This window comes from Nilaparvata lugens, chromosome X (genome assembly GCF_014356525.2).
Source record: "Nilaparvata lugens isolate BPH chromosome X, ASM1435652v1, whole genome shotgun sequence".
Taxonomy (NCBI): Eukaryota; Metazoa; Arthropoda; class Insecta; order Hemiptera; family Delphacidae; genus Nilaparvata; species Nilaparvata lugens.
Window position 1 is genome coordinate 66413976 of NC_052518.1, and position 26934 is coordinate 66440909.

At 34.9% G+C, this 26934-nt stretch overlaps 1 protein-coding gene across 2 annotated transcripts in view; it reads left to right on the forward strand.

The window, feature by feature from the left end:
* Window positions 1-26934, forward strand: part of LOC120354397 (voltage-dependent L-type calcium channel subunit alpha-1D-like) — a 153514-nt gene that overhangs the window by 92148 nt on the left and 34432 nt on the right. Inside the window, exon 1 of one of the 2 annotated variants that reach the window (XM_039441486.1) lies at window positions 19654-19993. The exons of the other annotated variant lie outside the window; for it this stretch is intronic. Coding sequence (XP_039297420.1) covers window positions 19969-19993 — 25 coding nt within the window. The 5' untranslated portion in view covers window positions 19654-19968. Of the gene's footprint in view, window positions 1-19653; window positions 19994-26934 lie in introns of those variants that run through there. 2 annotated transcript variants of the gene reach the window in all.

The following is a 26934-nucleotide window of genomic DNA, read 5'->3' on the forward strand; positions in this document are numbered from 1 at the left end:
ATTCACAATGCATTTTAGGAGATTCATTTAAAATATCTACATTACTTAAAAGTAGCTCTTGGTAATCTACCACATAATAATGATAAATTATTACTGATTAGTGAAGTTGTGAATAATATCATTACAGTATCTATTCTTGTGATAACAAACTTATGAGTTCATTTTGATTGATTAATTTCAAATCTTGTTTAGTGGCTTAGTTGATAGCATTGCGGCTTACCAAACTGGAGTCTCAGGTTCGAATCCCGGTGATTAGAGAACTTTTTTGTAACTTGATCTGAAGGTCATTCATACTTACATTGAACTAGGTCACACCTCACAATGAAGAATTGTTGTAGCATTCAGTCTAGTGTAGAAAAATCTTGTTATATGAGATGTTATCTCCACCACTACCCCACCGTGACTGAAATTTCTGTTGGAATGAGCCCGGTATTTATAGTAATTTTATCAGCATCAAAATCCAGTACCCACAGTCTTTTGTATACCGTCTTCCAAACATGTTTGAACAGGTCTAGATATTAAATAATAATTTAATTAATTATTTTATTTTTTATTATTTAATATTATTCAATTATTAATAATTATTTTTTGTTTGAAATTATTTAATAATAAATAAAATTAAATAATTATTTAATAATTGAATAATTATAATAGATGAATAATATTAAATAATAATTTAATTTAATTTATTTTATTTTTTATTATTTAATATTATCCAATTATTAAATAATTATTTTTTGTTTGAAATTATTCAATTATTAAATAATTATTTAATTTAATTAATTATTAAATAATTTCAAACAAAAAATAATTATTTAATAATTGAATAATATTAAATAATAAAAAATAAAATAAATTAAATTAAATAATTAAATTATTATTTAATATTAGACCTGTTCAAACATGTTTGGAAGACGGTATACAAAAACCGTGGGAACTGGATTTTGATGCTGATAAAATTACTATAAATACCGGGCTCATTCCAACAGAGAATTCAGTCGGGGCGGGGTGGTGGTTGAGATAACATCTCTTGACTGGAGAATATCCAGTAGTTGTTTATTCTCCCACTACCCTTGCATAGGTAGACTCAATTTATTAGTTTTAGATTGGTTTCACATTAGATTAGATTTGATTGCAATTGATGGATTTAATACCTCTTGACTGGAGAATATCCAGTAGGTATGAGATCTCTTATTGCATTGGGAAGAGTGTGAACTTCTCTTGCTGGAGAATATCCAGCGGTCGTTACTCTCTCCCTTAGTTTTACTTGCAGTAGATATTTTATCCAAGTGGGGATCATCATTGACCTTGACCTTGAATTTGAATTTGACTTTTGGTTGTATACCTAGTGGGAAATAATAATGATATTAGGCCACACCTCTTAGGAAGGGGGGAAATTTAATTAGGCCACACCTTTTAGGGGTGTGGGGGAAAGAATTGAATTAGGCCACGCCCCTCCAAATAAAAATATTTTCCTCAGTGTTTAATAGAAATTCTTGCTGTAAAAATCTCCTCCCTGGTCTATAAATACAGGGCTCATTCCAAGAGAGAATTCAGTCGGGGCGGGGTGGTGGTTGAGATAACATCTCTCAACCTTGACCTTGACCTTGAATTCGACCTTTACCTTGAATCCGACCTTGACCTTGAATTCGACCTTAACCTTCAATTCGACCTTGACCTTGAATTTGACCTTGAATTCGACATTGGCCTTGAATTCGACCTTGACCTTGAATTTGACCTTGAATTTGACCTTAAATTTGACCTCAATCCTGTTCTGTATAACGTTATCAAATTATTTCCACAGACCTGTTAAGAAATGTCTGTTATCAATTCTCTCAATTTTAACAGACCTGTTCAAACATGTCTGTTATCAATTCTCACAGACCTGTTCAAACATGTTTGTGGAACTGGATAAAACTACTATAAATACCGGGCTCATTCCAACAGAGAATTCAGTGGTTGGGGGCGGTGGTTGAGATAACATCTCTCAACCTTGACCTTGACCTTGAGTTCGACCTTGACCTTGAATTCGACCTTGACCTTGAATTCGACCTAACCTTGAATTTGACCTTGACCTTGAATTTGACCTTGAATTCGACCTTGACCTTGAATTCGACCTTGACCTTGAATTTGACCTTGACCTTGAATTTGACCTTTACCTTGAATTTGACCTTAAATTTGACCTCAATCCTGTTCTGTATAACGTTATCAAATTATTTCCACAGACCTGTTAAAAAATGTCTGTTTTCAATTCTCTCAATTTTCACAGACCTGTTCAAACATGTCTGTTATCAATTCTCACAGACCTGTTCAAACATGTTTGTGGAACTGGATAAAACTACTATAAATACTGGGCTCATTCCAACAGAGAATTCAGTGGTTGGGGGGCGGTGGTTGAGATAGCATCTCTCAACCTTGACCTGACCTTGACCTTGAATTCGACCTTGACCTTGAATTCGACCTTGAATTTGACCTTAGATTTGACCTTGACCTTGAATTTGACCTTGAATTCGACCTTGAACTTGAATTCGACCTTGACCTTGAATTCGACCTTGACCTTGACCTTGGTGTTAAATTGATGCTCAATCAGCACAAACACCCTACTTATTCTTGAGAAAAATGACGGATAATTACTAAAAAACCATGTTTTTAATGATTCTCTCAAAAATAACTTGACCGATTTTTTTCAAATTCATACCCTGTATGGTTATTTATCAGCTCTATCAACTGGCATAAGTCTCCTTCCTGGGAAACTGATGGGGGGTCCACCCCATCCTTGATAAATGGACTTAGTAACCTCCTTTTCGTGCATGAGGTAGGTAGTTAGTGCAGTTCATAAAAAGAACACATAGTCGAGATATTTCTTCTGTAGAACAGCTGTTTTGACGACTTTAAAAAAATGAGGACTAAAAAAATCATCGAGTTTCACAATTTACACAAAGGAAAAAGTACTCTGAATACAATTATATATAGACATATACAGAAGTCTGATTGTAGTTTCAAATATGAGCAAGGAAAGTTATGTGAGTGTACCACACCAGAATTTTTATTTGGATAAAGTTAGGTAACTTTCATGATGAATGGGCTTCAAAATACCAATATCTTTCTCCAGTTCAAAGCTTGGTTAGAGAAAAGTGATTTCTATAGAAAAGTTTATCTATCTTTTTCAATTTTTTTGGTCATTACGTATAACCGACTGTTTCTGCAGCCAATTATTTGTTTTTATATAATATAAAAATTGATTTATATAATATTTTTAATCTTTTTCTCAAATTTAGTTTAATAGTTTTTCAATTTTAAATTCAGCAAATTACGCCAGGCCCTCACAAACACAGGCTTAAGCCTATTTATGTGAGTCTCTCACAATATGAGGGTATCTATAAATGTACTGTAACTGTACTGTATGATTTGTAAATTGTGAGAATAAATTGATTTGATTTGATTTAGAGCAGGAATTATTTCCGGTAATTGTAGGGACGGTTTTTCTCATATAAACAATGTATACAACTCCTTTGATAAACTTGATGAACACTTACAACCTAATTATATAATACAGAGTGAGCATAAAGTCTTGCCCTGATTTTAAAAATTTATTACAGAATAACCGTTTGACATAATAATTTAAATCTGGCGCTGTTACATGGGTTAGTGTTAGTAGTTTTTTGACCAATAGATGGCGCTAGTGGTCCTAAACAATGACACTGTCTGTTAGTTCACATTAGTTGCGGTCAAAATGGTGTCGAAGCAGGATGGTGAGAAGCACAATGTGTGCTTTGGTTTCACAAAACGAAATCGCCCATCAGTGTTCAGCGTAATTTTCGGGCTTCTCATGGACGCAGCCCTCCTGATGTTAAATCAATAAAGTGATGGTATGACAGGTTCAAAGAAACAGGCAGTATTGAAGATCTTCCTAGAAGTGGCAGGCCTAGTGTGAGTGAAGCAACTGTTGATCGTGTTCGGCAATCATCTCAATGGAGTCCATCTAAATCAACTCATCAAGCATCACATGAGCTTCAAATACCGCAAGCAAGTGTTGTGAAAATTCTTCATAAAAGGCTTAGGTTGCATGCTTATAAAGTGCAAATTGTGCAGGCCTTGCAACTGAATGATTTGCTGAGACGTGCAGAATTCGCAACTGAGATTCTCAACAGGATTGATGGTGCTAATGATTACTTGAATTGCATATGTTTTACAGATGAATTCACCTTTCATGTCAGTGGAATGGTAAATAGGCATAATGTCCATATATTGGGATCAGAGAATCCACACACTACTGTACAGTTACAGCAAGACACTGAAAAAGTTAATGTTTGGTGCGCCCTAATGCACAACAAGGTTTTTGGGCCATTTTTCTTCACAAAAAAACCATTAGTGCTAACATTTACTTAGACGTGTTGCATCAGTTCATTGCACCACAGTTAGAAGATTATCAACCATGGATAATTTTCCAGCAAGATGGACCACCCCCCCCACTGGGCTTTGATAGTGTGAAATTTCCTAGATAAAACATTTCTGGATTGGTGGATTGGAAGGGATGGTCCAACACCCTGGCCACCCTGCTCTCCAGACCTTAATCCCCTTGACTATTTTTCTTGGGGATATATCAAGGACAGAGTCTTCGCCACACCAGTTGCTGACATTGATGAATTGAAGGCTAGGATACAAGCTGCTGTGGGTACTGTGACAGAACACATGTTACAAAACACCTGGCGAGAACTGGGATACTGCTTCGACATTCTCCGGGCTACCAAGGGGGCACATGTTGAAGTTTACTAATGTAAGTGATATTAAAAAAAACTACCAACACTAACCTATGTAACAGACAGCACCAGATATAAATTGATATGTCAAACAGCTATTCTATAATAATTTTTTTAAAATGAGGGCAAGACTTTATGCTCACCCTGTACTATATTGATCAATAGTTTCTTGTAAACAAAGTACTTGATTAGAGAAATTTACAACTTTAAACTCTCGTGACATGGAGAAATAACCAATCGAGACCAAAAATGGTTTCTGATAATTTTTTGTATAGATATTGTGTATGATATGTAGAGAATTCATTGATTTTATAAGAAAATACCTTTGAAAATAGGTCTTCTTGCTGACATTCTGCAATGATATACATTTTATAGCTCACATCTATCGTGCTGAGAAAATCCAATAAGCTCAGTATGTAGCTCTGTAAGGAGCTTTCTTCATCTATAGGGCTCATTGGGGTGCTCGTGCTTCCTTCATCTATAGGGATGGTCAAGTCTAATGCTTTTGCAAAGGCATGGATATTACCCTGCAAATCATTTATCTTGCCCACATGCTGTTTCAAAGACATACATGCAAAGCTAAGAGACTACAACTGTAATCATCTACCAAATCAAACCAATATTGCACTAGAACTTGTTGAGGAAGGTTGTATAGTGGTGAGTTGTAAAGTACTGTAGAAGTAGTAAATCAGCAGTTTGTTAACCAAAAAGTGCTTATAAAAAGCTAATAAAAGTGGAACAAAAATCTTGCATAGAGTATTGGTTGTCAACTGTGGTATTTATGCAAGCAAAGTGACCTGCTTATCACGGGCACTTATTATTTATTACTACGATGATTAATTGATTAGTTATGATTACGAGTTGTGTTTGTAAGCATGTTAGCAAAATCGCACTATGTCAGACTTAGTGAAGCCATCTAGTAATCCTGCATCAGAGCAAGAAGAAAAGGAAGCCTCGGACGAGAGCATGGACACCAACATGTCAAATCCGCCAGAAATCCAATGTTCACCAAATCGGTATATGAAAGCAAATAAACTCGAAACTACAGCCGAGCAGGTACTTTTCATCGCCTGGAAAGAATCTGATAAAAAGGGGAAGGAGTTGGAGAGAAGCAATGCAGAACTCTTGCAAAAATGCAAGATTTGGAAGAAAGATTTCTTGGAGTGAGATGTTTTGGAGTAAAAAATCCATAGCCCACAATGTACCAGCACAGAAGCCGAGAACTTCTCGACAAATGAAGAAGAAATAGTCCATCGCCACGACTCAAAAACGAGTCTGCAAAAAAAAACAACAAAATTTGAATAATAAAATCACTTCTGTGGAGAAGCCCAGCAGTGAAGAGGAGAAGTGGAAAAATAATGAAATGCAATTACCGCCAATCATTGTGGATGATATTAAGAACCTGAATATACTCCTTGAAAAAGTTTGAAAAGAGTCTCGCCAGTTGAAAAATTTAGAATAAAACTCTTAATTAGAGAAACGTTCAAAATAAAATGATGTCGACTCAGAACCATATCGGAATGTTACCAGAGAATTGGTTAAAGATGGGTTAAACTAGCACTCCTATGAAGATAAGCAGTCAAGACCAATAAAAGTGATGATTAAAGAGCTCCATAATTCTTGTAGTACAACGTACAAACATGATACTGGTAGATCTGAAGGTACAAGGATTGAAATTTCTAGAAGTTATAAACAAGCCGAAGTGGAAAACAAGAGAACCATTAGACGTGTTTATGGTATCATTCAGCACAGAAAAAATATAAAAACAAAATTATAGTCGAAATATACTTGGCTGTAGAGTGAAAGTTGAAGAATTGAAAAGGCCACTGCAAATGATGCCAAGCATATGGTCACACACAGAAATATTGTATCAAGAAGCCTAGGTGTGTTAAGTGTGTGGGTAAACAACAAACAAAGGAATGTTCGAAACCAAGCAATGCTTTACCAAAACGTATTCCTTTCGGGGAAGCACACCAAGCCAGCTATCCAGGCTGCACTGTTGCAATCGAATTGCGAAAAATCAGGAATTCTACTGGAAAAAAAACTATTATAGATTTACGGTAGAAGAAATGACATATCTAACTTCTGCCCAATAACTCAATTGTCACCTTTTGCTAAGGTATTTGAGAGAGTTCTTTATGATGGTGTGATTGGTCATATTAGTCCTTTTTTATCTAATAGTCAGCATGGTTTCCTGAGGGGTTGCTCAACCACAACTAACATGCTTGAATTCATGGCTGATGTTTCAGAGGCGCTTAATGTTGAGGGTAGAGTAGATGTAGTATACACAGATTTTTCCAAGGCTTTTGATAGAATCAGTCATAAGCGGCTTGTTTGCAAATTATTAGTTCTGGTTTGGTGCCTCGGCTTGTTAGTTTCTTACCTGACTACCTGAGTGAACGTCTTTTAATTAGGTTTCTTTCTCGAATTTGAAATCTAACACTTATGTCAGCTCCTCTGGTGTGCCTCAGGGTGGTAATTAGGATCCTTTGTTGTTCCTAATGATTATTAATGACCTACCTGGCTGCCTGTTGCAATCCAATTGTTTGATGTTTGCTGATGACTTGAAAATATACAGGAGGATTGATTGGAATTGAAATTGAAATTATCTTTATTCTTCTTCTTTGGAAATACTAATAATACAGAATATACATATACGAAACTTGAAGAAGGTTTCTCACATGTGCAAAGCCTGTTTGCAAGGAATGAGTTCACAACATTTACATATACTTAAATATACAATGATAGATATGACAATGTTATAATACAATTGAAAAACAAAACAATTTCAACCAGTAATAAGCATTAAACATTAACATATTATCAAAACAAAAGAAACAGAGCAATAATAATTATCAATCACAAGATATATTACTTACAGACCTAAAATGATAATTAATGGTATTAGGATACTACAAGAAATAAATCCTAAAAGAGACATCCCAGACACACTCAAAATTCCTCAACACACCATACACATTAAATTTTGTATCAATCCATTTGAACTTCCCTATTTCTATGTTTAATTTTCATTTTTATTCATATTCCATATTAATTTTTGATATTATTGTATACTTGCATTCTTATCACACCACTCGAGCTCTATCGATCAGAATAAATTGATATTATATAATTCTCCATTTCCTCACGATTCACACTAAGTATCCATTTGTTGACTATTTGCTTGAGATGGCTTATTTTATTATTTCCGGGATTTTCTATAAATTCTGGTAGCTTAGGGAAAAGCATATTGATTTTATAATGCGAGGATGTAGTTGTGAATGTTTTAAGCAGTCTAGGAGTGATGATACTTGTGTTCAGAGTAGTTCTTGTTTGGTAATTGTGGCGGATATTAGTGAATAAAGAAGACTTGCCCTTGAAAATATACAAAATCAGGGTTCTAACATGGAGTTGAGTAATGTTAAGAACATGAAATTTGTTAAATAGTGTGTCCGTGGGATATTGTTGAGGCTGATGCATTGCAGTTTTCATGATAATTCTTTGCATGACTGATAAAGGGGAAAGTATAGTCTTATATGCACCACCCCAAGCAATAATTCCATACAGCATGTTGATTGGATATATGCTTAATAGACCATTCTAATCAACTCCAGTGTGAGAATCTGACTTAAGGGAGAAAAAATGTATATGAATTTTCTGAGTTTGTTCCTGATATATTGCACGCGTATAGACCAACTTAAACGGTTATCAAATATAACACCTAAATATTTGTAATGTGTTACTCTTCCGATACACTCACACGAGTGCTATAATGATTCTGTTCATGATGTCCATTCTTTGGTTTGTAGGGCTAATAGGATGCTAGGTTTCATCATGAGATCTATGGCTGGATTTAGAGATGTTGAAGACTTGATGGCTCTCTTTCCTAGCCTTGTTTGGAGCTTGCTTGAATATTGCGACGTGGTTTGGCATCTCCATCAGATGGGTCTGAGATTGAAATGTTCAGAATAAATCTTTGAGATTGTTATTTTGTAGAAAACAGAATCGTCCTTGTCCTTTGGGGTTTCCAATTGGTGTGTTGCACAGCATGTTTGGCTTTGAGACTTTGGCATCCAGATGAAAGGTACTTTCTTGTTTATTCCTCTATGGTCTTGTGAACGGTTCCATGAGCAGTTCTAATCTGTTGGCAAGGCTGAATTTTAGGGTTCCTGTCTTCAATAATCGTAGTCAGCAAGAGTTTTTAATCTGTAGATGTAACACGGATGTTCATTATTACTCACCAATGAATCATATTCCTCGTGAATTCTTCTGCTGTGATGGTTAGGTGGATCTCTTCTCCTTGTCTAAATGTAGCTTCAAGAGAAAAATGTCACCATTCTTCAATTGAAGAGTAATATAGACCTGTTGCTCCTTATTTACTCTGGTTCACAATGGCCTTTTTTTGTTCTCTCCATGGTCACCCTTTTTCCACTAGCTTTTAATATTTTTTCCACTACCCTCTTGCTCCCTTTTTTTTAGTTCTTTCATCACTTCGCTTAGAATTAACCATATGTAATACATAGGTTATATTTCGTTATCTTACATGGTTATAATATTGATCTTATGGAATAATCAAAATTCAGTTTTATCAATTACCATTAACATTGATATTAATCTTTACTTTCTTCAAGTACCTGACTATAATACTTTTTTCTTGTTTTTCACAAGTGCCATTTTAATCATTCTCTTTTATTAATTTTCTAGTACCCTTGTTGATTTCCACCTCCAACCCATTGTTGCCTCCCTACCCTCTCATCCCAAAGACTCCTTCCACTTCTTAGATATTGTAAGAAATACAACCCTTCCAACTGACCAACAACTCCTCCTTGTTACCATTGATGTGGCCTCCCTCTACACATCCATCCCTCATTCTGAAGGCTTAAAATCCCTTGAGCATTCCATCTCCTCACGTCCCACACCCTCCACCCATTCAACCACCTTCCTGGTAAACCTTGCAAAACTGGTGCTCACAAGGAATGCCTTCAGGTTTGAAGATAAATATTATCTCCAGACTCAGGGTACAGCCATGGGCACCAGGATGGCACCATCCTATGCAAACCTGTTCATGGGCCTCCTTGAACAGGATTTCCTTTCTAAACAAACCCCATCCCCCCTGATATGGCTCCGTTTCATTGACGACATATTCCTCATGGACATGATACCCTCTCCCACTTCCTCAATTAACTCAACTCCAACTACTCTGTCTCCTTCACCTGGAATATCTCTGAATCCTCCATCAACTTCCTAGATGTCAATGTAATCCTTTCCAACTCCAATGCCTTATCCACAAATACTCTCATCAAATCCACCCACACTCAACAGTTCCTACACTTTGGGAGTTGCCATCCCCACCACATCAAAAGATCCCTCCCACGTTCCCTCTCAATCCGAAGCCAAAAAATTTGCAGTGATCCTCACCACCTTGACCAGTACCTCAAAAAACTCCACCAATCCCTCCTGAAATGTAACTATCCTGAAAGGTTGTTACAGATACAAATCTCCTCCGAAACAGACACTAATCCAACCACAAAAATTTCCCAAATTCCACAAACTCCAAAGCTCTGTACCACCTACTTCCCTGGAATTGAAAACCTCAAACCTGTCCTTAAAGATCTGTTCCATGTCGCGTCTCCTCCAATCCCTCTACCAAACATCTTTTCCAGCAACCACCCACCCTCATTTACAAGCAGTTTCCCAACCTCAAAATGATTTTTAATAAAAACCAATCACTCACCTCTGATGAAATCCCAACTCCACCTGGTACCCTACCCTGCAAACGCCCTCGCTGTAAAAGCTGCCCTATCACTGATCCTTCCATTTCCTTCACTAACTACACCCATCAAATCCATCAATCCAGTGATAGCATCTCCAAAAGTTGCATCTACCTCCTTTCCAGCAACTTCTGTCCTGCCCTCTACATAGGTGAAACCACCACTGCCCTAAACCTCCGGATCAACAATCACAGGGCTTCTTTTAAAAATAATACTTCCCTACCCATCCCCACCCACGGCTCTGAGCAGAACAAGAACTTCGACCAATGCTTCAAAGTCAAAGTTCTTGCCACCCTCCCTCCCACAGCCCCCACCATAGATGTCAAGACGAAAGAATTGGCTTTTATTTGGATGCTTGGAGCTGCTTCCAGTCCTGGTCTCAACAGACAGCAATAGTACCATAACTATCAACTCTACACCAACTGTTCAATTAAATTGAAATAAATTTCATCATATATAAGAAATTTCATAGCTATCAAATATATAATAAATTTTCAATAAAAATAAAAATAAATTTCATTCCAATTCAATTCTATAATTCCATTTTCCAATTTTATTCTACTTCATTTCGGATTTCTAATTTTAAATCTCCTCTTTCCTATCAATTCATAATGTACACCTTTCCTTATCCATAACCCACTCAAATTTGAAATATCCTGCTTGTAACCCATAATGGCCCACCAATTAATCCCTAATGCTCCTTCAATTAGTGCGCCTCCATTCGTCTGTGCTCTATGGTCTACACAACATCTCTACTGCGTCTCTGTGGTCATGACCGTTGGAATGACCACTTGACTTCCTGTTTGATTGACAAAGGGGGCCCAGCTCCCGAAAATTTTCGTTTAAATGTAAGTTTTTAAGTGTTTTTAATCTATCTGTGTTGTGTGTATCCTGTTTCAATTTATATTATGAAACTTGAAGTTTCTTCTGTTATGTGCCATATATCTTACAATATCTTACAATATATTATATATATATATATTATATATATATATATATATATTATATATATATATATATATATATAAATATATATATAGCACATAACAGAAGGCACTTTAAAGTTTGTAATATGAATTAAAACAGGAGACACAAGACTTAAATAGATTGAAAACACTTGAAAACTTACATTGGAGACGGAAATTTCCCTTCCTCAACCGAGCAGTGAGTGCCGAGTGGTAGCCTACAGTTTGAAATCCAACCGTCATGACCACAGAGTATGCACGGAGAGTCAATTGTAGTAGCAGAGACCACAGATTACACGATGCAGACGGATGGAGAGAAAAAGGGTACAGATTCAGGGGACATTATGGAGTATTTAGGGGGCGGTTACAAATGGGAGATTCAAGATTTGAGTGGGTTATGAATAAGGAAAGGTGTAGCTTATGAATTGATAGAAAAGAGGAGATTTAAAATTAGAAATCAAATCAATAAAAATGAAAAATAAATTTCATTCAAGTTAAATTCTACAATTCCTTTCTCCAATTTTAGTCTAATTCTTTTTTGATTTCTAATTTTAAATCTCCTCTTTTCTATCAATTCATAAGCTACACCTTCCCTTATTCATAACCCACTCAAATCTTAACTCTCCCGTTTGTAACCGCCCCCTAAATACCCCATAATGACCTCTGAATCTGTACCCTTTTCCTCTCCATCCGTCTGTGCCGTCTTGACATCTATGGTGGGGGCTGAAGACGAAAGAATTGGCTTTTATTTGGGTGCTTGGAGCTGCTTCCAGTCCTGGTCTCAACAGACAGCAATGGTACCATAGCTATCAACTCTACACCTGTTCATCAACTGTCCAATTGAATTGAAATAAATTTCATCATATTTAAGAAATTCCTCTGCTATCAAATATATATTAAATGTTCAATAAAAATGAAAAATAAATTTCATTCAAGTTCAATATTCTACAATTCCTTTTTCCAATTTTAGTCTAATTCTTTTTGATTTCTAATTTTAAATCTCCTCTTTTCTATCAATTAATAAGCTACACCTTTCCTTATTCATAACCCACTCAAATCTCAAATCTCCCGTTTGTAACCGCCCCCTAAATACCCCCATAATGACCCCTGAATCTGTACGCTTTTTCTTTACATCCGTCTGTGCCGTGTAATCTGTGGTTTCTACTGCTACAATTGACTCTCCGTGCTCTGTGGTCGTAACCGTTGGATTTCAAACTGTGCCACTCTCTGCTCGGTTGTGAAAGGGAACTCAGTTCCCGAAAATTCCCGTTTATAATGTAAGTTTTTAAGTGTTTTCAATCTATTTATGTCTTGTGTCTCCTGTTCCAATTTATATTACAAACTTTAAAGTGTTTTCTGTTATGTGCTATTCATATATATTTTCCTATGTAATAATTTTTAATGATGTATTTCCTGTATTCATGAGTGCGTTTGGGCTGTTATGCCTGTTGCACTCCTAGATTTTTGTAAGAATAAATAAATAAGAAAATCATTCAAAAATCACAGAAAATACAGAAACCCACAATCCAAACAATGAAAGTGCAGTTGAGAAATAAACTTTCACCCAGATTGTCTCAGAAGAAAATATACCGAAATTGGGAGAGCCAAGAAGTAAAGTAGAAGAAGGCACCAATTTACTGCTAATCATCTTGGCAAAACTGGATAGTCAATAACAAATAGTAGCCTCACTACAGTCTAAATTTCAGAAATTAGAACAAAGTAAACTACTAAAATTCAAATAATTCATTCACTAAAAATAATGGAATGGGACATATTTGTGTTTTTATTCAATAATGGAATGGGACACAAATGGATTCCTACAACCGCAACAGGAGTTAGAAGCAGTTCTAGACATAGAAAAAATAGATAATATCTATCATATTATATGTATTATACATTATAATATATATCTTATATCTGAGACTCATTTTACAAGTCAGTTGTTTATGAAATTCAAAGGCTATATGATCTATCATGTTTCACATCCCAGCAATGTCGCGAGGGGTGGGAGTGCCATCATCATCAGAGACAATCTACAACATCATGAAGAAGTAAAACATGAGAGTGATTTAATTGACCGATCGAAGTGAGGTCTAAGATTCAAGTCGACGGTTTAGCATTTCTCTTAATGTTTAAATGTTTGAATGTTTATATGTTGCGCATTTACGGCGAAACGCGGTAATAAATTTTCATGAAATTTGACAGGTATGTTCCTTTTTTAATTGCGCGTCGATGTATATACAAAGTTTTTTTGAAAATTTTGCATTTCAAGGATAATATAAAAGGGAAAAGGAGCCTCCTTCATACGCCAATATTAGAGTAAAAATCAGACTATAGAATTATTCATCATAAATCAGCTGACAAGTGATTACACCGATGTGTGGAGAAGCCAGTTCATTGCTGTATTTCCATAAGGTCTTTAGTTTCAATCAGGTACCTGTGGATGAGAATACTGCGTGAGGTCTACTGTTCACAGAACTACTAGTATAATTGATAGGTTTAGTTGCATGCAGTAAATTATCACATTGTTGATGCAGCTATTTACTGTCCTCCCAGATATTCAATCAGAAGAGAGGAGCATTCGATATTGCTTGATATATGTTAGGAGAAAAATTCATGGTGGAGATTTCAATGCAAAGCACGTTAATTGGGGATCGCGCTTGAAACAACAAGCGAATTCATAGGACTATACTTTATTCGTCTATTTAGCAACATTCTTTTATTATATTTTTCTCCTTTTACTGTATCATCTTTCCACGTCCAGTGGGTCAATTAACTGAACTCAGCCTACCTCCTAAATTTCGATGTCTTTGGTTTGGCAGATTTTTTTTTTATATCAGTCAATACTATGGCCAAGTATTGATGAGATATTGATAAAGATTTACCACTTGAAAAATTAAGCAGTGAATTTCTCATTAGAAATTCTTACTGCTATTGTTAATAATACACTATCGAAGCTGGATTCACTAAATCACTGCTCTGCTCCTTCACTGGTAACTATTTGAAAAAAGCAATACACTAATTCAAACGGTTTCCTCCTTTTGAGCCTCCGCACCAACCCTCCATTGTCTAGCAGCTGGATCGCCTCGACGTTGTCATGTTAGTGGAGTCGCCCCTCAGCTTCTCCGCATGCCTCTGGATCTCAGTGGACACCAGGTAAACGTGCAGGTGTCTATGAAGATCGATCAACATGTTCTTCGTTTATTTAAATAGTCAGTTCAATTCCATTCTTTCCTCCGGTATCTGTTGGGAACCATCGCACTTAGTGTGGCTATTCGCTAGCGTAGGACAAGCATTTCCCTTCCATAGAATTGGATCACTCAGAGTCAGAGTCACCCAATGATGGGTGAGTGATCGGAGTCGAAAATATCCTCTTAATGCAAATAATACACTGATATACTCTTTGTCAGAAAGAAGTCTATGAGATCTGGGTTTTTCCTCGTATCAGTGGACCAGTAAGATGGTTTACCAGTTGAAAGAGCTTCGCACCTCATCTCTCTCATTGCTTCGAAGAGCTGTTCCCTTATGAATTACAGCGAACAGTTTTTATATGCACATACTAGAAAGGAGACTAATAATGTTTGTTTATGTATTGAATTTCAAATTTTCCAACTGTTAAGCTCTTGATAACTCAAAAAACTACATGACCAACAAAATGACTACATCGCCAAAATTCTTTCAGTTTGGCTGTGGTTTCAAAGTATTTCCAAATCCCTTCTAACCCACACTCCTTCAATAAGGCAAATTGGAGACAGTCAACAAGTGAACTGGCGAAATTTCAACAAAAATATTAGAAAATTATTAAATTCAGGCATGATTTTGGGATATGAACATGATTTTTTGTATTAGTCTTAGCCTGTGAGTTGGATTTTAATCTATTGACCAGTTGGCCTGATCTTATTCGCTAAACATTGTAGATTTTGGTCATGGATCCTGCCATTTTGAATTTCCTCTCAACACAGTTTTCACAATAATCTATAAATTGTTCACGCTCCCAACACATTTGAACTCTTATTGCTTAGTCATTAACGGAAAACTAGGAGATCCCATTTAATATGTTGGAAAACAATCTAAAATTGTGAATCTATGAATTGATTTCTGAAAATTAAAAGAGCGCATAAAAAATTGAAGCACAGATCAAATCAAATCAAATCAAATTTATTCACTTGAAATTCATAAGAAATATTCACAAAAGTATAAAACGACAAGTTACTACAAGGTACTACTCGCACAAAAAGTACAGTATGTTACTGGACTTTGTTCACGAATAGACATTTTGTTGACATTTTCCCAGTCTACTTGGTGACTGTCTCCAATTTAACTTATTGAAGGAGTTAGAAGGGTTTTGGAAATACTTTGAAACTACAGCCAAACTGAAAGTATTTTGGAAATGTAGTTATTTTTTGGTCGTGTAGTGTTTTGAGTTTTCAAGAGCTTAACAGTTGGAAAATTTGAAACTCAATACATAAACAAACAATATTAGTCTCCTTTCTAGTATGTGCATATGAAACTGTTTGCTGGGTGGGGAGGGGATTTGATGGGTCACGAACATCGAAAGCTGGGTCGACGAAAAAATAGGTTGGGGGCAGGACCCACACCCATTGTGCATAATATTGAATATCGGGGTTCGAGCTTCGCTCTGGAGTACAAAAGCATAGAAAATTTGTAACGAAAGATGAAATTATAATATATTCATAGCTTATATTTATTAATTAATTTTTTTAATCATCTACAATAATTTCACAGTTATATGAGAAGGAACAACATTCTTATGCCCAAAACTGTCCCTTTTCAATTTTATACTACAGTCCAAACGTACTACATCAAAAAACAAACGCATCAATTACGAATAGTTATACTATGATTTCGATTTAGAATGATATACTATGTTTGTTACAATATTTGTTAATATACTATGTACTATTCTACCCTAACAGCATCTTGTTACTATTTTGGACTTTCTAAAGTGAACATGCTTTCTTTAAAAAAAAAAAAATAAACCAAAAACAGATTCTCTTCCTGGATTATTTTTCTCGTTAGATCACCTGAGGAAATAACACACACATGCACTCGCTCACTCACTTCCATTATCGACAGACGACAAAATTTCCAGCTGTTTTTCCAAGGATGAATTTATCCTTTTAATGTCCTTCAGCGAGTTTTCCCAGGAATAATACCTAGTGCAATCAAATTTTTATATCTTAAACCTACTATGCTCCAAATTTCGTGAAAATCGTTAGACCTGTTTTCGAGATCCGGATTGGAAAATCCGGTATCAGCGTGTCATCGACTCCAATGGAGACTACTTTGAAGATCTCTGAAGAAAAATGGTACTTATTTTGCCAATAAAAAATTTCCTGAGGTCAGTCCGGTTACTTATTATACATACCCTGTACACACATATAAACATATAAACGTATAAACATATAAACGTATAAACATATAAACAATTTCAAAACAGGATTTTCAAACTTAAGCCATATGGCGCAATGATTGAACAACATCATAGATTGAAACACAGAGTTAATGAAAATCAGAATGATAAAAATGATTGTGTCTAGTATTATTTGTAGTTTAATTGACACGGCGGAGACTGGAACGCTAATAAATGAGCCGTTGTGACAATTCAAAGTCGTTTCATTTGATATGGATATCTATCACGATATCACTATTACTACACTTGAAACTTTTCACTTATTGTCTTGTTTATTTGGCAGGAAGAACGAGATTATAATTATCTTGTTGTTTTCGACAGAGAGAGGAACAATATAAGGGAGAATGTTTAATACAAAAGTTGTTACTAATTGTCTCGCTTTTTGGAGATGAGGGAAGGAACGAGATATAGGAAGTAATGTTCAAGTCACATCGCCAGATTCCTAAGACACCCAAGAAGGAAAGCAAAGAGGGAACGTGGTGAGGGAATGAAGAGAGAGAATGCAAAGAGGGAAGGGGTTGGTTGATTGCTGATGAATGCAGGGATAGTGCAGGTTAAAAGAATTGCAACTACTGAAGAAGAGAAGAGAGTTGTAGTAGTCTGCGTCATAACACCAATACACAAACAAGTAGAGCCAACATTTAATTACGCTTACAGCTCTGACAGGAGAGAAGTGCTCTTCAACTTCCCAACCTCAACTTCAACATTTCACTTGCACATTGCACAACAGCAAACTTACCCAACTTGAATGAAGCTACGGCCTGCTACTATATATATTTAATATAATCTATATATATATATATATATATATATATATATATATATATATAATCTATTTATATGAGCAGATCATACGTTTAGGTACGTAATTCTGTCGTATACGTGATTTTAGTCAAAATAGAAACAATTCAAAAACCACAAATAGTGCATATTCACTCATTTAATTTCTTCTGTCACTCCCTTTATTATATAAATATTAATACTGAATAGTTTTATGTATATATATGGTTCTATATCTGTATTTATATTCTTTTTTTTTAAATACCACCCGGCAAAACATACGTGTATTTACCGTTTTAAGCACCGTGAAATGATGTTATTAATCGGACTACAAAGCAATGATGTTATTTTACGGTCGTTGAATTTGATAGACGTACGTACAATCATATGTAAATATGATGATAAAAGTCCTCCATTGTTGATACATTGATATAGTGACTACATTGTAGTTTTCCTAGGACGTCCTCCATGATTTTAAGTTTCTCCTGGAATGGCTGCCACTTCCTGGTTGAGAGCCTCCTTGAGTCTTACCAAATTTGCGGGGCGATGTCCGTGCAGCCCTCAAGTACCCTCAATAGGAAAATCATGAGAGGATAATCTTGGGTATCTTCCAAATGGCATGACACAGAACTATGGAGAATTTTTGCGAAAGAATACCTTAATGAGTCAACACTGTATACATCACTTGAGAATTTCATTTTAGAAACAAAATATTCAAAATATGTAAATAGTATTCGATACTATTACAATAAATTTCATCATCCATAAATAAAGCTAAACGCTTTCTGTGTATTTCTTTATATTTTGTAACCTTTTAAAACTAGGGAGTATTTATTACTGGGTTGAATAAAAAAATAATAGATAACGTAGCTAAAAGCAAATAAACATGTTCATTCAGATTTAATACTGATACTCTTAAAATACTAGTGAATATTTCCAGTTGAAAGTATTGACCAGATAGCTCAAATTCTGGCCAGAATGAGTATTGGATTGCATAAAAAATATGTTGAACCTCTAAAACCCACAACAAATAATTATAGAAGATTCAAGTCATTTTCCTTCATCTACGCAATAGCAAATTGTATTACAAAAATGAATAACTTCTCGAATATTTTTATTACTCTAGTTCTATCAACCAATATGTTCAATATGTATGGGCGAGAATAACCTTTCCAGTTTCACCCATATTCGAATAGTACAGTATTCAATATTCTATCAAGAGAAAGCTACCTGAAGCACGTGTGCTCTCGACAAAAGATTTAAAGCTCATTACGAGAAACAATCGGGATCGAGGTTTTATAAAAGACTTGTATGATAAACTATGAACAAATCCACATACTCCATTCATAGGCGGTCACTGGATGATAAAAGGAAGATGTGAATGGAATGGAATGATGTGAATGAAAAATCCTCTAATTCATTTCTGAATAGTCACAAACTCGATTACATGATGGATAGTACTACTGTATCTATTTACAGTGCAGTGTACTGGAAGGGCGTCCTCCTATTGGATGCGTTTACATCCGTAATTCAGTTTGTACGAAACAATTCACAAGTCGAAAAAGTAGCAAGAATAATTATTCTAAAATACAAACCATTCGTTTCTAATATTAAATTGAGTTACATAAGATATTGAACTAGCGAGTTCAACACTATATGTAGTTTCAAATAGTTTGTATTATATTGACTAGTAAATTCGTAAGACATAATGACGTACGTGAACGCATCGAGTATGAGCTCCCCTAATGAATGACATTTCTATTATCTCCATTATCCGGGTACCGAAGCTGACGGTGAATAGTTTGCTCTGTAATTTTAATGTGGGAAATGTAGGCTATGAGGCTGCTAGGTTATCGTGTTGATTGTTTTAAGTGTTTATGCGTAGGCCTATTATTAGAGTTGTGGGAGATCGATCGCCCCCAATAGGTAGGGCAGCCCTAGTTGTCAGTTGGGGCTGAAGATGTCGTGGTGAGTGACAACGCATGCGCGTGTGTGCGAGTGAGTGAGTTTCACTCATATCAGCAGCATCAGCACAACTGACAAGTCAGTTTGTAGTGCAGTGTTGTGCTGTAGCCGCTGCCGCTCTGCCGTAGCGAGTGTTCTGAATGGGTGTGTCTCAGCACAACGCACAACACACAACACAGCAGAACAACACTACTCGTCAGTGAGTGTCGTCGAAACTGTTTCAGCCATATTTCCTTCTCGCAAATGCCCCGACGTGAATAGCGTAGGCAACCGAGAAATACATACTCCAGCATATGGATCCCACACAACATACTCCAGGTCAGTGCAGGCACCGATAATACTAACCACTTCCCGCTCGTAATAAAAAGCCGCTCAATGGTGTATTCCTCCCTTGAAATCAATCTGGATTCATGAAAATATATGCTATAATATGATCTATGATCTAATATGAACTATTCTTACATGAATATCATTATGTTGTCAATATTTCTTAACGCTTCATATATTACGGATTCACTTCCGGTTGAACTATGAAAGTAGCCTATTTACTGAATTTAAATAAATATACTTACTGTCTATAGAAACACATGAGTTGGATCTGGATACTGAACTCTATGATGTCAATGTCTCAAACTTAATATATTAAAATCATTGGCTGAATAAACATACATGTGCTAGATCTGATCAGGCTTGGATCTGTGCTGAAATATAATATCACTGTCGTCTCGTTTTGTATTATTTGGATTCAGAACTGATACTTAGATCTATATTACTGTATATTTACTATAATTCAGCTCTTGTGTTTACCATTGATGAGTACTGAAAGCAGATGAACACTTTTTATTAATATTTCAATAATCGAAATAATATAAGTTGAATTTAAATACTGAAATATATTGATAATAATTATAATATTGTGAATGTAGAATGAATAAATAATAATTCATTAAAAATTATTTCATACAGTACAAGTAACGATTTACAAAAAATACAATAGTTCATACACACAGCTTTGGATTACGTTCAACTACATCAGAACATACCCAAAAATTGAGAAAATAATATTTAATAATGAACTATTGTCACGTAATAAATATTTGAATTATCTACATGTAATTAATGGAAAAGTCTTATAATTTATTTCTTAATTTAATTACTGGATACATTATTAGTATGTTAGGAATTTGAAAAACAATAATCGATTTTTCAACTAAGAGAGTTTCTCAGGTCTGCAGCAACTCCTCCATGCGTACAGGGAAGTTCCTTTGCATGAGAGTATTTATTGTCAAAAAATAATAATAATATCTACATGTAATATTTCATGATGATATTCATATTGATATTGCTACTTAATTCAATTTACAATATCAATATCAATATGCTAACTCATCCAATTCCGTGAAATTATTCAATTTAGAGGATAATTTGAAAGCCGTGATCTACATCCATCTTACATTATTTTACATTAATTCTAAATTTTAGAAGTTTAAATTATCATCTTGATAGATACTTCAATATCGGAGGATACTTCCATAAATTGTAGACAAAATCTCATGCAATACTATATAGTTTCTTGTCTCATTCAAAAAGTATTTTGTTGAGAAGTGGAAAGAAATTAATTCCTCTATCATAAACTTACATTTTGTTATAGGTTACTAACATCGATTTGTATTCAGAATAAAGATTCACACTTTACTAGCAATTTTCAGGAAAATGTTTAAGATATCTTTTGAAGACCTATAGAATTTCAAAATGATATTCAATAACTGATGAGCCATAAGTTATTCGAACTGCATATTATAGAGCCGTAATGATTGGTGAACCAATAAAAGTAGCATTAATCTACAAAATATATTACGGGTGAGGGAGATTCAGGTCATTGGAGGCGCTAATGCTTACTGACAACTGATAACCTTTTGTAGGAAGTGTAGCCAATAATAATGCTAGCAGTATCCCCTTTTTGAATCTTTCCGAAAAAGACTTGAACACAGTTTTCACGTTTCAATTGCGATCGTGTTCGGTTATTTTCTAATGTTTTCTACTGTGATGAAACTTGGCTGTATGTGAAAAGGTATGTAATATTAAAGTTCAGGAAAGCCTCACATTTTTTATCAAGCCCAATAACTTAATCTAAAAATTCATTAAGCAACTTCAAACAGCAAAATAGTGGGCCCAGCAAACATGAATTTCGTCAAAAATTATCATACTATTCATTGTGTTGTTGATCGAAGCTGTTGATCGAGGCTGTTGGACTCCTGGCTGCAGAAAGGTGGCACAACACTGCACTCGGTAATAGCACAGAGATAAAGTCACAGAAGTTCTTATGGGAACACATAATTTCATGAGGACCGTGCCGCCTAGGTAATTAATCTGCATTCCACCCTCCGACTTTTCACTTAATTTATCTGTGGAAGAACAACTATAACACACAATTATTGACAACTGAAAGAACAACATCGTAGATGGAATATTCTACATGTGTAATAAGTAATATAACCATCAAGAAACAACCAACATGAAGAAACTTGTTGAGACGCTCAATTCAGCTAGATGGGGGACATTTTAAATATATTTATTGTGGGAATAATTGATAATGAATAATGGTTCGTGAATTAAATTTTCAAGTATATTTTGTCGATCTCATTCTATTTCTGAAAGTTATTCCTAGGTTGCGTGATAACTGGATCACTTGTTAGATCCGTTAATTTGATTCGCATGAGTACTGAGACACCGTTTAATGCATCCGCTATCACTTCATCTATTGTCACTGAAAACATAACTGGAGCAATATTCTACAATGTTGATACATTTTACAGTAATAATTGATTGATTCTAATGATCAATTTGAATATCTCAACTACTCAGAACGTTTTGGCAGCAATTTCCTGTTTTGAATTGCTTGGTGAAAATAGACATCTAGGAAATCACCATATCGAGACTATTTCGGTCGTACTAAGTGGATTTCATCTCAATATCCTCATCACAATATGGCTACAATAATGACAATTCTCATTCATACGATAGACCTCATTGTTTCTACGTTGAATAATCGTAAGAAAACGGGGAAAAAACACGAGATTATCAATGAGAGACAAGATATTTGAAAGTTAATGTGTCAACGATGGAAGTTGAATAACTATGAGAATCCAATCTATCACAATACGATAATAGCAATTCCATCATTATGATGACAGCCAATGGGAGTTGAGAAAAAGAGAAATGAAGCAACCACAAGTTAACCAATGAGTGAGTAGCAATTACGTCATCATAGTGACAACCAATAGGAATTTTGTAGTTGAGTATAATAACATTCATCAATCACAAGCTGACCGATAGGAGAACAGATATTTTGACGATATTATTACCATAATAGGACTGTTGGGTGGAAGAGTAAGAGAATAATTTTATAATATATCAATTACAAGGTGAACAATGAGAGCATGCTTACAAGGATTGCGTTTGAACTCAACTCCAATCAATTGCAATTTTGTAACATAAAATATCAACATTCACAAAGTATCCAATGGGAAAGTAGTAGCTGTGTTGTTATGGGGAATGACACAATGAAGATGAAATTAAAAAAAAAATCAACGAATGTTTCGATTGAATAGAACCTAGGAATAAACTTGGGATTCTATTGAATCTAGTGACTGGGAACTAGTTATCACTTCTAGATATTGCCAAGATTCAGTTGAATAATCAAGTGATAGTTTTCTAGGCATTATTTAGAAGGATCCGTGAAATTTTTGAGGAACTGCTAGGTCCTTCAGTAGATAAGAACATAGGTTATACAGCTGACTTGAATCGTAGTGTATCACAGATTGCTAGCTCTTATTCAATCGGTGCTGGATGAGAAAACAACAGTGGAAAGTAGTAATTTTATTGTCATAACTCACATTTCATTTTCATAATTCAATGGAATTGAGTAATGGAAGAGCCAACAATCTCATATTGACCAATAAGAGGGCAGCAATTCCGTTGTCATGATAATAGTCAATGTGAGTCAAGTGAGAGAGAATTCAACCAATCTCAAGTTAACATCAGAGCTTAATTTGTGCCGAAACGCAACGGAACGACGTTCCGGTACTTCCCAGGGCGACCGGAACGTACCGGAACGTAACGTAGTTGCAGCTAAAAATCGCGTCACAACTCGCGTCCACACGCATCTGAATGAGTAAATATAACACAATCATGGGAGGGGATACTCCGTTCTTTTGAGGATCAACTGTGGGCATCGTGAAGCCTTTCAAACCTGGGTTTCTTCTTTTAGGTCGTGTTTATACTTTACAGTTTGGCTATACGACACCGTATGATTACAATTTAATTTGATCAAATATATACCGTATTTGTTTCACATTGAACTTAATTGAAAATTAAAATAATTGAGAATAGACTTGAAACTGGGTTTTAAGGCAAAATTTAGAGAATTTTTCCGGGGATGGGCCCCGGGACCCCCTTCCCCTGGGGGGTATTCCATACCCCCCGATAGTCGGGCCAGCCAGAGTTCCGGCACCTGAAAATTTACAAATTAAGCACTGGCTAACATATATAAGAAAGTAGTAGGTCGTTGTTACGACAGTCAATAGGAGTAGTGTAGAAAAATATAATAATTGAACCAATACGAGAGTAACTACAGTATTTCATCCTGTACAACAATCTATTGGAGTTGAGGTTTGGTTTGAGGATAATTCAGCCAGTCACATACTCTCGAATTGAAGAGCAGCAATTCAATCGTTATGTTTCCTTGTGTTGTTTTATCTCACCTGTTGAAATATTTGTTTCTTCTCAAGGTTCAATAATTAGTTATTTTCAAAAAGAGAAAAAATTAGGATAGAATGACATTTTTATTTGATTTTGTGGCTATGATTGGACAGTAATGTTCACTCTTTCACTCAACTACAAAATTGTCGGAACTCTGTACATTTTCATGTTTGAAGCAAGTATTGTTATGAATTTGAGAGAAGAGATGAAAATGAACTTGAGACAATTGAGCTCATGAAAAATTGATTTGTATGTGATTCAAATACAAATTCATTATTGTATATTTACTATATGGAGGCTGTTGATTAACAGTGAATTTATGGAAAAAGATAATCTATATTTTTGTCTCATTGGGTGTGACACTGAATGTCGAGGTCTTTCATGGAGAATTTCATTAGTGTTGTTCAAAGAGGAGAATTTTCTACCTAACCATTTTCAATTTTATATTCAAAGACTCCATTACCTCCAATAATAATAAAGCAACTTTACCCATGTATTAACAATTGCGATTATGTTCAAAAAGGCATTCAAATCATTCTAATTTTTTGGTAAATCAATGTAGTTGAAAAAGTTGATATAAGGAGAGTTCGTGGAATAGTGTATCTTCTCTGATTTCCTCTAAATTGATATACAGAGTGAGTCATATGTATGGGAACCCTTCAATAAGTTGGAGACTGTTGTAGATATAATACTGTAACTTTTAGGATAACTTATTGGTCAAATACTCTACCTTTTGACGTACAACTGAATTTCAACCCCTCATAAGGGGGTGACTAAGGGGTTGTAACACGAATATTTTAAATGTAAACACCCATTGTGCTATATATAATTTTAAAGGCCTTCTCGAAACAAGAAAGATGGCATCGATTGAAATGTTTTATGATACTTTTATCTTTTATTCAAAATGACAGCTGATTAAATTTTTAGTTTTTAAAGAAATGAGGGGTTGTAACTCAAATATTTTGAACGTAAACACCCATTGTGTGATACATCATCTTGAAGGCCTTTTGAAAACGGAAAAGATACCATCAAAAAATGTTCCATGATACTTTGATCCAAAATGGTGGCTGATTAAACTTAATCAATTATTTCTTCAAAAACTAAATTTTCAATCAGCCGCCATTTTGGTTAAAAGTATCATAGAACATTTTCATTGATGTCATCTTTCTTGTTTCAGGAAGGCCTTGAAAATGATGTACCACACAATGGGTGTTAACATTTAAAATATTTGAGTTACAACCTCTCATTTCCATTAGAAACTGAAACTTCAAACAGCCGCCATTATGAATACAAGTATCCTAGAATATTTTAATTGATGTTATCTATCTTGTCTCAAAAAGGCATTCAAAATTATTTACCACCCAGTGGGTGTTTATATTTAAAATATTTGAGTTTCAACCCCTTAGTCATCCCCTTTATGAGGGTTTGAAATTCAATTGTACGTCAAAAGGTAGAGTATTTGATCAATAATTTATCCTGAAAGTTACAGTATTATATTTACAGCAGTGAACAATTTATTAAAGGGTTCCCATACATATGAATACATGGATGAAATCACCATTCGATAGTTATACTCAATTGAAAAATTAATTTTTTATATTTTTCATAATTCAAAATAATCAACATCCTCTGAATGGAGATTGATACACGATGAAAAGATGTCTTTGAATTTTAATTTTGGACAATTTTATGTTATAGAAGTTGGTTGTTGTATCTTATCTATCTTCAAGCTTCAATCTTTTTCCAATCATAAATTGGACAATAATTAATCAGATTAGTTTCAAGTATGTGCTAAATCAAATTTATTCGTTCAACACTAATTGAATATTGAGCGATTATATATTATTCAAATGGTTCAGATTTCCAAAATTTACCTCATATTTATAATGAACTATAATCTAGTATATCTCAAAATGAGAAAAATTTGAGCGACAGTTTTCATGTGAATATTAATGTATCTGAGAGAGCATTGATAAAACCACACAGGAAGGGAGGTGGAGGTTAACTAGAGCTTTCATCAAAATTTTCCAGAAATGTCCTTCCCCTCGAGAAACCAACCTGGAGCCGCCCCTGCATTGTATTGGAGAGATATGAATGAAAGTGAATTTTCAATCACTTCCATCCATAGAATTGTCCGTAGGCCTATGGTTCTAAGATTCCATCTGAAAATAATGATCCTGTGAAATAGGAATAGTTAATCACTGTTCCATTCATTTTCACGAATGAAATATGAATAGAATATTTAAATTGTTATAGGTTATAGATAAATGAAAACTTCACAAGATGATTAGCGCTTGCATCAGTATTAATTTTTTTGGTTGTTTTTTTTCTGTGATCCACTGCATAACATTCAAATTTGAAAAAATAAATCACAATCCAGGTCAATGAAAAAGAGTTTCTCCTCACGTAGGGGCCATATATGTCATAAAAGTACAAGTAGAGTAGCATTAATTATGGCCTATCATCACATAAGGTGCTAGAAGTTCTAATATTACACT